The sequence below is a fragment of the Glycine max genome, chromosome 12 (assembly GCF_000004515.6).
Source record: "Glycine max cultivar Williams 82 chromosome 12, Glycine_max_v4.0, whole genome shotgun sequence".
NCBI lineage: Eukaryota > Viridiplantae > Streptophyta > Magnoliopsida > Fabales > Fabaceae > Glycine > Glycine max.
Genome location: NC_038248.2, coordinates 34,269,144 through 34,285,307, shown reverse-complemented (window position 1 = coordinate 34,285,307; position 16,164 = coordinate 34,269,144). Strand labels below are relative to the sequence as shown.

The 16,164-nt window shown below is 37.3% G+C and overlaps 1 protein-coding gene across 1 annotated transcript; it reads left to right on the top strand.

Moving 5' to 3' along the window:
- Window positions 1-451: 451 nt before the first annotated feature.
- LOC100815739 (double-stranded RNA-binding protein 2-like) lies at window positions 452-3,003 on the top strand. Its single transcript, NM_001358363.1, has 3 exons — window positions 452-894; window positions 1,465-1,684; window positions 2,055-3,003. The coding sequence occupies exons 1-3, from the start codon at window positions 649-651 to the stop codon at window positions 2,822-2,824; spliced, it is 1,236 nt and encodes a 411-aa protein (NP_001345292.1). The 5' UTR covers window positions 452-648; the 3' UTR covers window positions 2,825-3,003.
- The last annotated feature ends 13,161 nt before the right edge of the window (window positions 3,004-16,164 follow it).

Below are 16,164 nucleotides of genomic sequence, written 5' to 3'. Positions count from 1 at the left end.
AATACAGTAAAAGAATTATTAAAAATTTATGGTCTATTATTTTTTTAAAAATTATAAGTATTTTTCATTAGAAATAATCTTATTCAAACAAAATCATTATAATAAAATATCTAATTATTGATTAAACGCTTGATGGTCTTAATTTTAGTGTTTTAAAGATATTTAGTAACGTTTATTCAAGCTGGCAAAAGCTACATTGAACTAAGGCGTTGTAAGATAAGTAGATTAGAATAGTAAATTAAAAATTAAATGAACCTCCCTAGAAGCAAGAAATAGTGCCAAGTAAATAGTGGTCATAAAGTATGAAAAATATAGGCAAAAATCACATCCATGCAGTAGTGCACTGCAGCCTAACGTTTGAGTTGACTCAGAACAACAAAGCAATAAATAACCTCCCAATATTTATTAATATTATTACTCCCAGAAATCAAACAAATTACTCTCTTCTTCTGCACTTTACTTTTTTTCTTCACTCCTCTTCCGTTTTCTCTCACTAACCTCATTTCTCCGTCGGCAAACCCTAAAGCCCATTCATTTTGTTCGCCGGCGACTAATTTACCGGCCCGGCCCGGCCCGAAATATTCGACCCGAACCGCGCGTGGTTACTGTTTTCTCTGGAGAGAGAGAGAGAAGGGGGTGGTGGTGGAAATGTACAAGAACCAGCTTCAAGAGCTGGCCCAGCGGAGCTGCTTCAACCTGCCTTCGTACGCGTGCATTCGAGAAGGTCCCGATCACGCGCCGAGGTTCAAGGCCACCGTCAACTTTAACGGCGAGATCTTCGAGAGCCCTCACTACTGCTCCACTCTCCGTCAGGCCGAACACTCCGCTGCCGAAGTCGCTCTCAATTCCCTCTCCCACCGTGGCCCCTCCCACTCCCTCGCCGCCAAGATCCTCGTGAGTCATTGCGGCTTCTCTACTTCTAGGGTTTTTGCTTCTCTTCTCCCTCTCCTTAACCCCAAAATTTAATCTTTGACGCACCGAAGCCAATAACTCTAAGACTCTTTGCTATCGTGCGCTTTCTCATGAACCTTGACTCTATTAATAGTCGTATTCAAACTTATTAATCTCTTTTACTGCTTGACTGATGCTGATGTTTTACTTAATATTGGATTTTTTAAATGTTGCTGGTAGGTATAGAACTTTGATCTTACCAATCAACCTAAGATTATTAGCTAACATTTGCAGTTAATTAACATATATAAATAATCATCCACAAGTCTTTATTAGTAGAAACCTTTTTTGAAAGAGAACAGAACATGAACTTGTTACTAAAATTAGAAGTGAACTTTATAGCTTGTGAAAAGTTCACTCGCTGTAGACTTTTGTAGTGCTTTTTTTAATATCTATTTGTCGGTATGAAAGAAAGATGTGTAATGTTTGAACCGCATTGCTTGGTATTATGTCTTCCTTGCACCTTTAGTAGCTTTTCGTGCACATGCTTAGGATGCTCTCGATGTTTTTTAGGATGAGACTGGAGTGTACAAGAACCTTCTACAGGAAATCGCGCAAAGGGTAGGAGCTCCATTGCCTCATTACACAACGTACAGGTCAGGCTTAGGACATTTACCTGTTTTTACCGGGATAGTAGAACTGGCTGGAATCACGTTTACTGGTGAACCTGCCAAGAATAAGAAACAAGCTGAGAAAAATGCAGCTATGGCAGCTTGGTCCGCTTTAAAACAATGTAAGTGGCCAGCAAACTTTGGTCTGCAAAATTAATTGTTTTTTGTAGGAATACACACGACTTCGTGTCAATTTGTTCTATCAACATAGCATTATATGTGTCGTAGATTACAAAATGGGACAATGGAAATACCCAACCCAAGCCTGTTTCCCTTATTTTTGTCACTCTTATAACACACATGGTAAATGAACCTGGCCGATGAATTTAGCTTATAGTTCCAAGATAATTTGCTTTAGAAGATGTTATGTGCCAGATAATTTACGCCTCTTTTTACAATCAAACCACTTTTTTCATCTCCTGTGTATCTGAGTCTGATTTAGGATTCCTGTGTCAATGACTGAATATGAATGGACAATAATTTTCTTACCAGTGGCGAAAGAGACTGCAAGCTCCTCAACTGAACCAGAGAACAATGACGAACTGGAACAGATTACAATAGCGCGGGCTTTACTGAACTACCGTTTGAAGGAAAAGATGGCTATGTCTAATCCAAATGCTCCCGTTTCATTTCATAAAAGGTTTCAGATTCAAAATCCAAGGCCAATCAGTTCTCAACCGCCACCAGCCACTTCATCAAAGATCCTTCCCCTAATTTGCCAGAAGACAGCACCTCGAAGTAAGCCTTCATTGGCAACAACGGCAAATGAAAGTCCTCGAAGCAGGCATCCACAGGCAGCAATGACCAGTGACAATTCCACCCTGCCACCACAATCTTGTTCTCTAGAAAGCCGAGCAACTCGTCCACTGAAATTCCGTGCAGCAGGAGCAGCACCTTATGTTCCCATTCGACAAATGAGACCATCTTGCCAGCGGATTGCACCTCCGGTAACTATAAGGACAGTTGTACCTGCATTTGCCACACCACCTTGTCCACCACCTGCCTCAGTGCCCCATCCTGCTATACGGGCTCCTCCAGTACGAGTTGCTCCTCCAGTCACTATTCGGCAAGCTGTTCCTGTATATGCTGCTCCACCTTCAAAAAAGAATGAACCTGCTGCTGTACAACAAAAAGATCTACCAACTGCTGGTGCCTCTGGCCAGCAAGACAAACTGCCCGTTAAAATTCAGGAGATGGACAAGGCTGAGAACATTCCACCAGAATCAGAGACTATGCGTAGTTTGGAGCAGCTGAGAATTTGAAATTTATTGGAGTAGGTCTAATCCATGGTAACGCTGTCATGTTTTTGTACTTGATCCTATGATGAGTGATGTTAAATCATCGATTCCTTTTTCTTTACCCCATTTTGTCCTGTTAAATGTGTGACAGTTGGCGCAGGTTGATTAGCATCAGCAGTTCAATATATGTGAAATTCAAGAGCAGTTTGTCATTCGATTTACTCATGTTTTTACTTTATTTATATGCATACCAAATCTTGTTATACCTTGTCAGCAAGTTTGCGAGCTTGATCATTGCTCGCTTTTTCAATGCTTCAGTACTGCCCTACTCTGGTGTGCGAAATCGTTGCTTTTCAACATGGTTGGTAATAGTTATTTCAGAATTCAGAAGACAAAGATTACACTTTTTTCACGAAGCGGGTAATAAAAGTAATTTTTTTTAAATAAATTGATTTAAATACGTATTTTTTTTTCCACTATTTGTTTGATCATCTTTCTCATATTTGAAAATATGTGGGAAAGAACAAGAAAACACTCCCACACGCTAGTTCTGTTATAAGCCTTAATTTTGAAACTGACCAGACATGACTTAAGTGTTCCATGATTGTTATCTACTTATCTTGACCTGTTATTGTTAGGGTTACATGTGTAGAAATGTAGAATTGAATCTTTCATACTAAGAGCATCTCCGGTGTAGGTTTTTTTCCCAGATGCTTAGTGGGAAGAAATCATTTTTTAATTTTTTTTTTGCACTGGAACAAATCCTCGTGGCAGGGTGTGTTCCTTCCCTGTTGAGAATCGTTTCTTATATAAGAAACTATACTTAATAGTTAAAAAAAAATGATTTTCTCACACAGACTAGGTTTAACATGTGGGAAAATAATTGTCCAAGAGAAAAACAGTGAACAAAAAATTCGTTGAACAACTATGATAAATCCCAAAAATCATCAAATTTGAAAAAAAAAAGTGATTCAAATCCATATTCAAGCAAAACAGTAAAGGGAGAAAAGGGGAAAACCAGATGCCAGCGAATGTGATGGTGGATGCACCATGAAGGAGGGTGTTGACGCCAGACGCGACCATGGCTAGAGGTGTTGACGCCAACAAAGGTGACGCAAGACGCTATCATGGGCAGAGGTGTTGACGTGAAGCGAAGGTGAGGCCAGACGAAGGTGTTGTGAGACGCTACCACAACAACGGGAAGGAAGAAGATAGAAAGGTGTTGCGGGACAAAGATGTTGCAGTGGTGGTCGGAGGTGTTGACGATAGCGAAGGTGGCGGAGATGCTATCACGACTACGGGAAGGAAGAAGATAGAAAGGTGACCATGTTTGGTGAGGCCAGACGAAGGGACGATGGCGGAGAGGAAGAAGATAGATAGGCACAGAGGGGGAAGCTTCTGGAGAGATAGATAGGCGCAGAGGAAGGAACGAATTGCGGAAAAGAGAAAAGTTTCTATCGAGAAGATAGAAAGGCACAGAGAGGGTAGGTGGTGAAGTTCAGAGAATCTTCTGGACCCTTTTGTGAACGTGGGAAGGTTGTGGACAATCGGGAACGTCCATTTTATTAATGAGGATGAATTTGGATTGTTGAATAGCTTAGGTAATTAATTCAGAAGGATTTGGAACGTTGATGCAAATGTTACCGTTGATCTGAAAATGTTGCCGTTAAATGTGCAAACATGACCGTTGTGTAGCATTTTTTCACTATGATGCATTGTTCACTATAAATTTGTGCGTCGTTGAGCATGTTTTGCACAGTTCATTTGTACTGCTTTTTTTTTTTTTGTTGCTATCAAGTGTCAATCTTTTTTATTCTCTCTGAAATGGACCCCAATCGTTATAATTATCAATGTTACTATAGTTATTTGCGAAACCAATCACTCCCTACTAGTGAAAATTCTCAAAATCCACCGTAATATGTTATGTGTCCACCACTACCCCCTACTAGTGAAAATTCTCAAAATCCACCATATTATGTTATGTATCCACCACCCCCACACATGTGGTATATGCATCCTCCATCCAATGTAGAGTCACATACCAGTGGTAGTTCTCAAAATTCACAAATTTATAGTGTGGATGAATACGTTCAAATTGGTGAAACAATTACAGTGGAATGCTTGGAGCGATTTGTATCAGGCGTCTGCACCATATTTGGGAATGAGTACTTGAGGAGACCAAATAACGAAGACACTGAATGACTACTACAAATGGGAGCGACACACGGATTTCCAGGTATGTTAGGTTTCATTGATTGTATGCACTGGGAATGAAAAAATTATCCAGTTGCTTGGAAAGGTCAATTTTGTCGAGGTGATCATCGCAATCCAATAATCATTCTTGAAGCCGTGACATCACAAGACTTGTGGATTTGATATGCATTTTTTGGAACCGTCAATTCTAATAATGACATTACTGTGTTAAATGTTTTGTCAGGACGTGCGCCCGCAGTGCAATTTATTGTGAATAGAACCCAATATAATATGAGATACTATTTAGCGGATGACATTTATCAAGAGTTTGCCACGTTTGTGAAGACCATCTCAATGCCACAAGGAGAAAAACGAAAATTATTTGCACAACGACAAGAATCGGCAAGAAAGGATGTAGAACGGGCGTTTGGAGTGCTCCAATCTCGATTTGCAATTATATGTGGTTTGACACATTTTTGGGATGTTGGTAAAATGAAGAATATTATCGATGCATGCATCATATTGCATAACATGACTGTTGAGAACGAACGTGACACATATCAAAATAATATTGATTACGATAGTGTAGGAAATAACACTTCAACATTCGAAGTATCTTTAGGTGCTCACTCTAATATTAGATCAACATACCTCCAAAGGAGAGCACATGTTCATGACAAACAAAAATACCGCCAACTTCAAGCAGATTTAGTTGAACATATTTGGGAACGTTTTGAAAATGAAAATAACAATTAATTTTATGTAATATTTTTTTATTTTTCATCATTATATTTTTTTATTTCAATGTCAATGTATTTAATTATCTATTATTATGTAAAAATGTATTTTTTTTATTGTTACACATTTCCTTTTAATGTTATGTAATTTTTATTTATTTTTAATTTATATTTAATATTTTATTTATTTATTCATATTTATTATTTGTATACATAAAAAACTGAAAAAATGAATTAATTATTTTATTGAAATAATAATTAAGCTATAATAAAATAATTTAAATGTTTGGATTTTTAAAGTTTCTTGTAGTTTCTTGCGATTTCTTGCATTGGAACAAATTTTTGTATGAGTTTCTTATGAGTGACATGACATCGTGAGAACTAAAAAAAGTGTTGCGGAGACCACAAAAAGATGATTATGAAACTCATATAAGAAACTTGCGCTAGATATTATCTAAAGCAAGTTCCCAACTTCCTAGGTTTTTCATCCTCGAAATGTGGTTCCGTGTTCAATGTTTTTGGATTAACTCTAACTTTATTTTTTGGGGGTAAATGATCAACTCCATCCCTTAGTGTGCATTGATTGTCAATTTAACTCTTGTATGAAAATGATTAATTTAATCCACACAACTATGTAAGCGTATCGACAATTTAGTTCTAGATTTAATGGTAGGACTAAATAGTTTGTATATTTAGATAATTGTAAACTAAATTGATCATTTCCAAAAGACAAAATTATTAACGAGTCTAAAATACAAAAATGAAATTGATCATTTACCTTTTTTTCAATTGATTTCACTTGTATCATTCACTAAACTGACTCATTGCATAGCATCCCAATAATGCCTGAGAAGTTGAGATTGGTTTTGTTCATCCGTACTAAATTTTTTACCTATTCCTATACTTAGCAAAAAATTTATTTTATTTTTAATGAAGATTGTCTCAGACAAATAATACTTTCATAAAATAGACCCTTTTAAGTTCTAACCAGTAACCACTTAGTTGAAGAGTTTGCATTGTCATCCTTTTTACCCATTTATCCTTGTCACGTTCTATTCAACTAATAGAAACACGCACTCTAAAGTAGTTCAAACTGTGAGGCTGCATTAAATCAGAAGAAACAACTTCTCTACATCTGAGGTCATTTTCATGCTATCGTAGAATTACAAGCCTAAAGACTTTCCTGCTTAAGATGGGATGAAAAACTATTCAAAGACGATACCCTTTTCACTATGTAAATCACTGTGATACAACAATTCTCAGATTCTATAATTAAAGAAGCAGAGCCTCAGACCGGTAATCCGGAATCTATACTGTGTTGGAGACTTAAATGGAACTGCAAAACGACTTACGTGGCGGTAGTTAGTTTTTGTTTAATGCTTGTTTGAATAACTGAATTGGGCGGAATTTTAAGCTCAACCACGTTTCTTCCCAAGTTAATCATTATATCGAGACAGACCATCTTTTCTATAACCATAACGATCGGAAAGTGCAAGTATATGTCATAATTTGAGCCCAGAGATACCCAGAACACACTGAGTGTTTGTTTCCCATAATCTTGATAGAGTACCGAAAATATGAAGAGGAGAATATACATTTTCATATTTGTTAGGAGATAATAAAAAAATATTCTCATGCTTTTTAATTTTTTTATTAATTTTATTCTTATGGAGAGGAGAATATACATTTTCATATTTGTTGTAGTTATTCTTGATCTTCAAGTGCTAAATGTTTGATCCTTTATATTTCAAGATTTGCTCTCTGCATTGAAATATAGGAGGGATCAAACATTTATTTCCCAAGATTGGTAAGACAGAGGTCATTCAATGAAGGCCCAAGTGGAGCATCATTGCTCCCAATGACTTGATGGATTATGTCTGAAGGGTGGCAAGTCTAGTAGTGGTAGTTGTCAATAATTGTTTTATGCTGCTAAACAACTTTATGTTAGGCAATAGCGCTTGTCGGGTTGTGTGTGTTATTTGTGTGTATAGTGGTAGTTATGTTGAGGTGTATTAGGCTGTAGTGATCCTGCGAAAATAATATTCTAGAATACTTTGTAGAAGCCTACATAAGGGGATGTTTGGTTTGTCCATTTTCTATTTTCATTTTCAGTAAAAACAGAAAATGCATTTAAAAATGTGTTTGTTTTAAATTTTGAAAACATTTTTAGTGAAAACATTCTCAAGAAAAGGCTGAAAACTGAAAACAAGGATTTGTCGTTTTCAATGTTTTCTCTAAAAGGAAAACATGGTGGCATGAGTCGTAATTATTACCAACTTCGTTAGTAGTCTCTTCTCCGATACTCTGGACCCACCCTTCCCCTACCTTCTTGTCCATCAACATTTATCTCCCAAGACCATCACCAGTCCACAATGCATCACCACCTACTTCCAAACTCCATCACCAATGCCTCAAACGGCCACCACCCACACCTCCAAACACCAAACCATAATCCAAACCGATTGCACCACCCTGTCCTCCACAATCATCAGCCCAAACGTCAGCGACCCAACCTCCACTATCAAAACGTCATGCACCGCCACCTATCACACCAAAACCCTATTGCAACCTAAATTAGTCTAGTTAGTGGTTATGTTGGGGCTTCAACGATTTTGTTCCCTTCTGGGTAGGTTTCGTGGCATCCTCAACTATTTGTTGATGGTGAGGTGCAACACTGGCGAACAGGGGTGGTTCGACGGCACAGTAGAGGGTGGTGACGACACAGTCTTGTGTGCTAGGGTTAAAAAGGTTTTTGTTGTTGATAAGGTATTTGTTGAAAGACCTAAACCAATTTTCCAGAGCATACATTCTTATTAAATAGATGAAATGCCTAAGCCAATTTTCAAGAAATCAAATCAAACATGTTTTCAGAATTCTAATCTTTTGAAAATGAAAATAGTTTTCAGAAAATGATAACAGGAAATGAAATGAAAATGCAAATCAAATCTATGGAATAAAAAGGCAAGCAGAATTTAGCCATATTCCTTCTCTGTTCTACTCTGGAGGTCATTAGTCCCCAAATTCTAAGCTTAGTGTCCAACACCCACCAATGGCCGAAATTAATTCCAAACAATTTTAGCTTTGAGTTCGAGCATAGTACATCTTGAATGAGAAATCTTGTTAAATTCGTAATATTCATGACATCATGATTATTAACGATTCTAAAATTATGTTCTTTTCATTGTACTTATTTTGGGGCCCATTTTATTTTATGTTATGTTGTTTTGTAACAAAACAAGCCTTGAAAATATGAAGATAATATTTAAAATTTTAGCAGTAGTGATAATCATGTCATGAAAGTAGGCATATCATGAATCTAAATAGATCTCATTATGATGTGCACAAACTCAATACTTAACACTAGGTAGGCCTCAATCATCAAAGTTCACCCACCCCTTAAAATCATTGTTCTCTTGACGATGCTTTGTAATTTTTTCTTCAACAAAAATTGTCTTTGAAATTAATGTTTCCCATCCTAACTAAGTCAAATAAAGCCTAAACCTAGGAACCAATGAAACCAATAACTTTGAGTTAATTGTTAAACTAGTGACACCTAACCAAACTCAATTATTCTTAAAATGAAAAAAAAAATAGTAGGACAATCTATGGAGTTTATATATTCTTCCTTTCCATTGCATTTTATAGCAACCCGTCATATGCTCTAGAATCATAACAATGCATTTGAATGGAGGCAATAACAATAACAATGGGAAGAAACACCTTTTCAGTTTTCAAATTTCACTTTCACACTTTATTTTTTCTGGCACTCCTCGATGGGGTATTAGAACACTTACTGTTATGTTGAAAATTGAGAATGTGTTACAGGTCTATAACTTAGAAACTGGTTTCAAGGACTAGGGCCTCCATGAGGAAGAAGAAGAGTAAAAGAAGAACTTCTATATTTCTCATTCATAGTTGCCTTATTACATTGCTTCTCTATTTATATTGTTACTTAGAATAAAAAAATTTGTGATTCTGCTCTATCCTATCCTAACAGAATTGGATTTGCACAAGCAAAATGGCAGACAAGCATGGTGCGATAGTGGTGGGCCTTTTTGTAGGATGCGCCAACTCAGCAAAATCAGTTAACAAAAGCAGGAGTGGTGATCCTCCTTCGGGGCCTTACTGCAGGTGGTGGTGGTGCCTATGTGTTACTGCTATCATTCCCTGACCCATCAAAAACACCTTGTCCTCAAGGTGTTGGGGCTGCAACGCATGGCTTCCAAACATAATACCGGGATCCCAAGGTTTGTCCCAAAGAAACTCACAAGTTTTAGCACTTGTCCATAGTGCTAAGACAGTGGGGATGCACTTGCATGATACCATGATAGTCCCAAAGAATCCAGGCCCCCATCAAATAGGGCGATGTCTCTATTTTATCCATGCTTGTCATGCGGAGCTGTTGCATGGCCATAACTAAGGACAGTGCTGAATAGGTGGTCGGAAATGGGAATAGTGGCACGAACATGATCTAGAGCGGAAAGATGCGAAGTCGGTAAGGGTGTGGGGCGCGACTGTATGAGTGCGGGAAGTGGAGGTGGAGTCGGCATGGGCGGCAGAGGTGGCATGGGTGGCTGAGTCAGCATGGGTGATGGAGTCTGCATGGGCAGCGGAGTTGTGGCAAGGGTGTGGGGTGCGGCTGTATGAGTGCGGGAAGTAGAGGTGGAGTCGACATGGGCGGCGGAGGTGGCGGTGGTGACGACACGGAGGAAGAAGGGTAGTGGTGGCTGGTTCTCGGAGGCAGTTTTAGAAGAAGGGCATCCAGTGTGGATTCGAGGCGGCGTTGAGCTGTAGCAAGTTTGGCCAAGGCGGCCTTGAGGCGTTCCTCGCGAGCGGCAGAAAGTTCGACGTTTGCCATTCGAGGTGTGTGCTGAAATGGAAGGGAAGGTGGTTATTGATAGAGGGTAGTGTGGAGAGGAAGAAATGAGGAAAGATGGTTCGGCGGGTGGTGTGGGTTGCGGTAGTCGAAGCTGGTATGCCAGCCATGGAAGACAGCCATAAGAGCTTTGTTTGGCGGGTGGTGTGGATTGCGGTAGTTGAAGCTGGTATGGCAGCCATAGAAGGTAGCCATGGGCAGGTGGTGGTGGTGCCTATGTGTTACTGCTACTAGAATGTATCTTTAAGTTTCTCAAAAAGCCATTGTCAAGGTCAACACCTCGGTGTTCAACTCTACAAACTCCTTGAGTAAAACACAATAAAAAATAACGGTCAAGTAAGGGAGATTCATGCACGCACCAAAAATCTGACTAGGGTTTCGTTAGTGGGAGAAAAGGGACTTGTCGTTAGTTGAAAAGCTTTGTCTTGAGGGCATGCATTTTTCAAATTTTTATTTTTGCTATATTAATTTTTAAAAATAATATTTTTTTAATGTTTTTTGAAAGTTTTATTTTTAACCACTCTTTCGTTTTCCTCCATTAAAAACGTTAACTACTTTCTGCATGGTTTTTTACATGAGTATCTAATTCATTACTCATCGGTTACACTTTTTGTTTACAATTTTTCGTTATAGCATATATATATATACATACAAAATTTTCTTGTTATAATTTTATTTTTTCATAATTTTTAAAAATATAACTAATTTAAATTATGATAATTAGATAACAAACTTAAAACTATGCATTTAACTAAAGATATAATTTATTTTTTAATTTCTTTGTTGTTTATTGTTTTTATATATTGTTTGAATAAAAAATCTAGGAAAGTTAAAACAAGTAATTTCTTGGCACAAAAATATTTTTTTTTTGGAACAATTAATTACTCAAACAACAAATAAGTCAATAAATTGGTGAAAATCCATATAACTTGTGGTGTTATTTAATCTATAGCAAGTTGAAATTCCTGTCATTAAACCCATATGAGATTCAAGGTCATCTTAAAAAGCCACCTGGTTTTGTCTGCTTCTTCAGCCTGAGGAGGTTAATAAACCTGTAAGTAGTTTTCTTATTGTATGTTGATAATGTTCCTATAATATATGAACTGCATGAATGATTGAATTTTATGTTAAGACAGTTCTTGTGTTACCTAAGAGGGCTCCTATGTAACCTCTATTGTTGTTTCTCTTATATATCCAGACTCCAGCCACATTCTTTGCACAAAAACTTCATAAAACAAAGTAACAATGTTATTGACTTGAACCAATACATTTCTTGTGTTTCTTGGAGTAGGTTGAGGTCCCTTGGAGTAGCTTTCGTTGTAATATTAAGAATGCTAGCAGGGCCCGATAGGTTCGTCATAAACCATAAGATCTTATATTGCTGGAATAAAAAGTGTTAGAACAAACGAGAATGTGGATGAAAGTTTGAAAACAAAGAGAAAAGAAAAAAGAAAAAAAAGGCTTCAAGTCCCACATCACTCAAGATAAACACTTGAATAGTGTTTCACTCCTTATATATAGAGAGCTCCTTTCTTCTTTTTTTCTTGCCCCAGTTGAGAAGCATTTCCTCAACTTTTCTTTCTCCCTCCCATATTTCAGCCGATGCATTTCCAGCAAACTTCTCCCTCTTTCTTTTTGTCGCTCTAAAATTTCGGTTGGCTATAATAGTGACTTTTTAAGTCATATTTTTTGTTGGCTATAAGAGTGACTTTTTAAGTCATATTTTTCGGTTGACTATAAGAGTGACTTTTTAAGTCATATTTTTCGATTGACTATAAGAATGACTTTTTAAGTCATATTTTCGGTTGACTATAATAGTGACTTTTAAAGTCATACTTTTCGGTTGGCTATTAGAGTGACTTTTCAAGTCATATTTTCGGTTGGCTGTTAAAGTGACTTTTCAAGTCATATTTTTGGGTGGCTTTAGAGTGACTTTTCAAGTCATACAAGAGGGTGTAATTCTAGAAAAGGTTCTCTTAGTGCAGTGAGAATCTTATACAGTGATCTGGGCTGTTTTATCCTGGGGACTTCGTGGTTGATAGTTTGCTTGCACATTTTTTGGCAGTGCCACGAAACGTCTTAAAGAAAGTGACATTGTCCGCAACTCAGCCAGTAATTTTTTCGGTTTGCCATAAACTATTGTTACAACAATTTTAAGACGTTTTCGGTTCTGCTATGGCTATCGTAGATATTACTGGCTCGAACAGCAATGACCTCAACAAACCTTTTAGGTTTGAAGGGTATCATTTCAAACGTTGGCAACAAAAGATGATGTTTTCTTTAACTATGAGAAAAGTTGTCTATGTTTTGAACACTGATATTCCAATGGTACCTGAGGATGCTGAGAAGGAAGTGAAGGATAAAATGACTATGGAATTAGCTCTTTGGAATGAAAATGATTACCTATGCAAGAATTTCATTCTGAATGGGTTAGCTGATGATCTCTATGATTATTATAGCCCATATAAGTCTGCCAAATTAGTTTGGCTAGCTCTGGAAAAGAAGTATGATACTGAGGAAGCTGAGACTAAAAAGTATGTTGTTAGCCGCTACCTCAAGTATCAAATGACTGATGATAAATCAGTAAAGTCTCAATCCCATGAGATACAGAAAATTGCTCAAGAGTCATACATAGCTGTGATAACTGAGATCAATATGATTGGAGGATCAAATGGATGGTGGGTAGACACTGGCGCCTCCTTCCATGTATGCTATGATCGTGCTATGTTTAAAACATACACGAATGTTGAAAATAAAAAAGTGCTGCTGGGTGATTCCCACACCACTACTATTGCTGGAACTGGAGATGTTGAACTGAAGTTTACCTCTGGAAAAACTTTGATTCTCAAAGATGTGATGCATACTCCAGAGATGAGAAAGAATCTGGTTTATGATTTTCTTTTAAATTAAGGAATACTGTGGGTACTTCATCCAGTTATCTTCTTGCTATTAGTAGTGAAAATCTTGCACAACCAGAACCAGATATAGAGCCTCGAAGAGGTAAGAGAGCAAGAATTGCTAAAGAGTATGGGCCCGATTATATGACCTATACATTAGAGGAGGATCCATCAAACCTCCAAGAAGCTTTGTCTTCTTTGGATGCTGACTTGTGGCGAGAAGCCATTAATAATGAGATGGATTCTTTAGAATCTAACAAGACCTGGCATTTAGTAGACTTGCCTCCTGGCTGCAAACCTATTAGATGTGAAATCATTGTTGTGTAACAACTTTGATATGAAAGACCTCGGAGAAGTAAGTGTAATCCTTGGTATTAAGATTACTAAGTCAAAAGAGGGAATTTCTCTGGATCAATCTCACTACATTGAGAAGATCTTAAAGAAATATGACTACTTTGACTGTAAACCTGCTAGTACACCATATGATCGAAGTGTAAAACTATTTAAGAACACTGGTGAAGGTATACGACAAACTGAGTACACAAGTATCATTGGTAGCCTTAGGTATGCCACTGATTGTACTAGACCCGACATAGCCTATGTTGTGGGATTATTATGCAGGTTTACCAATAGACCTAGTAAGGAGCATTGGCACGCTATCGAAAGGGTAATGAGGTACCTTAAAAGAAACATAAACCTTGGATTACATTATAAAAGGTTTCCCGTTATACTTGAAGGATATAGCGATGCAGATTGGAACACTCTTTCAGATGATTCCAAAGCAACCAGCAGCTATATATTTAGCATAGCTGGTGGGGCTGTTTCTTGGAAGTCAAAGAAACATACTATCTTAGCTCAGTCCACTATGGAATCTGAGATGATAGCACTAGCAACTGCTAGTGAGGAAGCAAGTTGGCTGAGAAGCTTACTTGCAGAGATTTCGTTATGCGAAAGACCGATACCAGCTGTGTTGATCTATTGCGATAGTATCGCGGCTATTGCAAAAAATTGAGAACCGTTATTACAATGGTAAGAAACGACAGATACGTCGTAAGCACAACACTGTTAGAGAATTACTCTCAACAGGAGCTATTAGAGTGGATCACGTACCCACTGATGATAATTTAACAGATCCTTTGACGAAAGGATTAGCTAGAGAGAAAGTCCATTACACTTCTAAAAGAATGGGACTATTGCCCTTACTGCGATGATCATTCATGATGGTAACCCGACCTAAATGACTGGAGATCCCAAGAACTAGGTTCAATGGGTAATAACAAGTTATGAAGTGATATGAGATGAACATGCTGTTATAAGTGAAAGCAGCATGATTCCTCAAGTGACAAGAGGATGAGTTATGAAAAAAAATTCATAATTCTTAATGAGATCTATACTGTATGTTGAGTGGAGTACCTAGGCTACAGGAGTACTCTTGATAGACTCACCTATGTGAATGTTGAAGTGGGGGCCGCTTCATATGAAATTTTGGGCAAAAATTTCTAGAGCGTTCACTATATCGGGATAGACATGCATGGCCTTTAACGCACGGGCTTTATAGAATACACATATGAAAAGGTTGTGTGTGGTTTGATGTCAGAGATAGAGTTCAAGACTTCGAGTCACTCTAGTAAAATCTAAATCTTACTCACTATGCAAAGGTTCAAGTTGTATGACACCTTTGTTTATGCACAATTTTATGAAATCCTCGAAAATCTTCTTTTCAAATTTCAAGTGGGGGGGATTGTTAGAACAAAGGAGAATGTGGATGAAAGTTTGAAAAAAAGAAGAAAAAAAAGGCTTCAAGTCCCACATCGCTCAGGATAAACACTTGAATAGTGTTTCACTCCCTATATATAGAGAGTTTCTTTCTTCTTTTTTTCTTGCCCCAGTTGAGAAGCATTTCCTCAACTTTTCTTTCTCCCTCCAATATTTCAGCCGATGCATTTCCAACAAACTTCTCCCTCTTTCTTTCTGTCGCTCTAAAATTTCGGTTGGCTATAATAGTGACTTTTTAAGTCATATTTTTCGGTTGGCTATAATAGTGACTTTTTAAGTCATATTTTTCGATTGACTATAAGAGTGACTTTTTAAGTCATATTTTCAGTTGACTATAATAGTGACTTTTAAAGTCATACTTTTCGGTTGACTATTAGAGTGACTTTTCAAGTCATATTTTCGGTTGACTATTAAAGTGACTTTTCAAGTCATATTTTTGGGTGGCTTTAGAGTGACTTTTCAAGTCATACAAGAGGGTGTAATTCTAGAAAAGGTTCTCTCAGTACAGTGAGAGTCTTATACAGTGATCTGGACTGTTTTATCTTGGGGACTTCGTGGTTGATAGTCTGCTTGCACATTTTTTGACAGTGCCACGAAACGTCTTAAAGAAAGCAACATTGTCTGTGACTCAGCCAGTAATTTTTTCGATTTGCCATAAACTATTGTTACAACAAAAAGGTTCTAAACCAAGCAGCAGACAGACGATAAAATCCAAGACTAAAGTTCTTGAGGTGGCATAATGGATCAACAAATAAAATTTGAATTCAAAAGTAGTAAACCAAGATCTTATCTCTTAGTTTATCTTGTAATTTGAACACAAATATAATCTAATTGTTACAACTAAGTTTATATTAGTATATATCTTTTTCTTTTCTTCTAAATAGT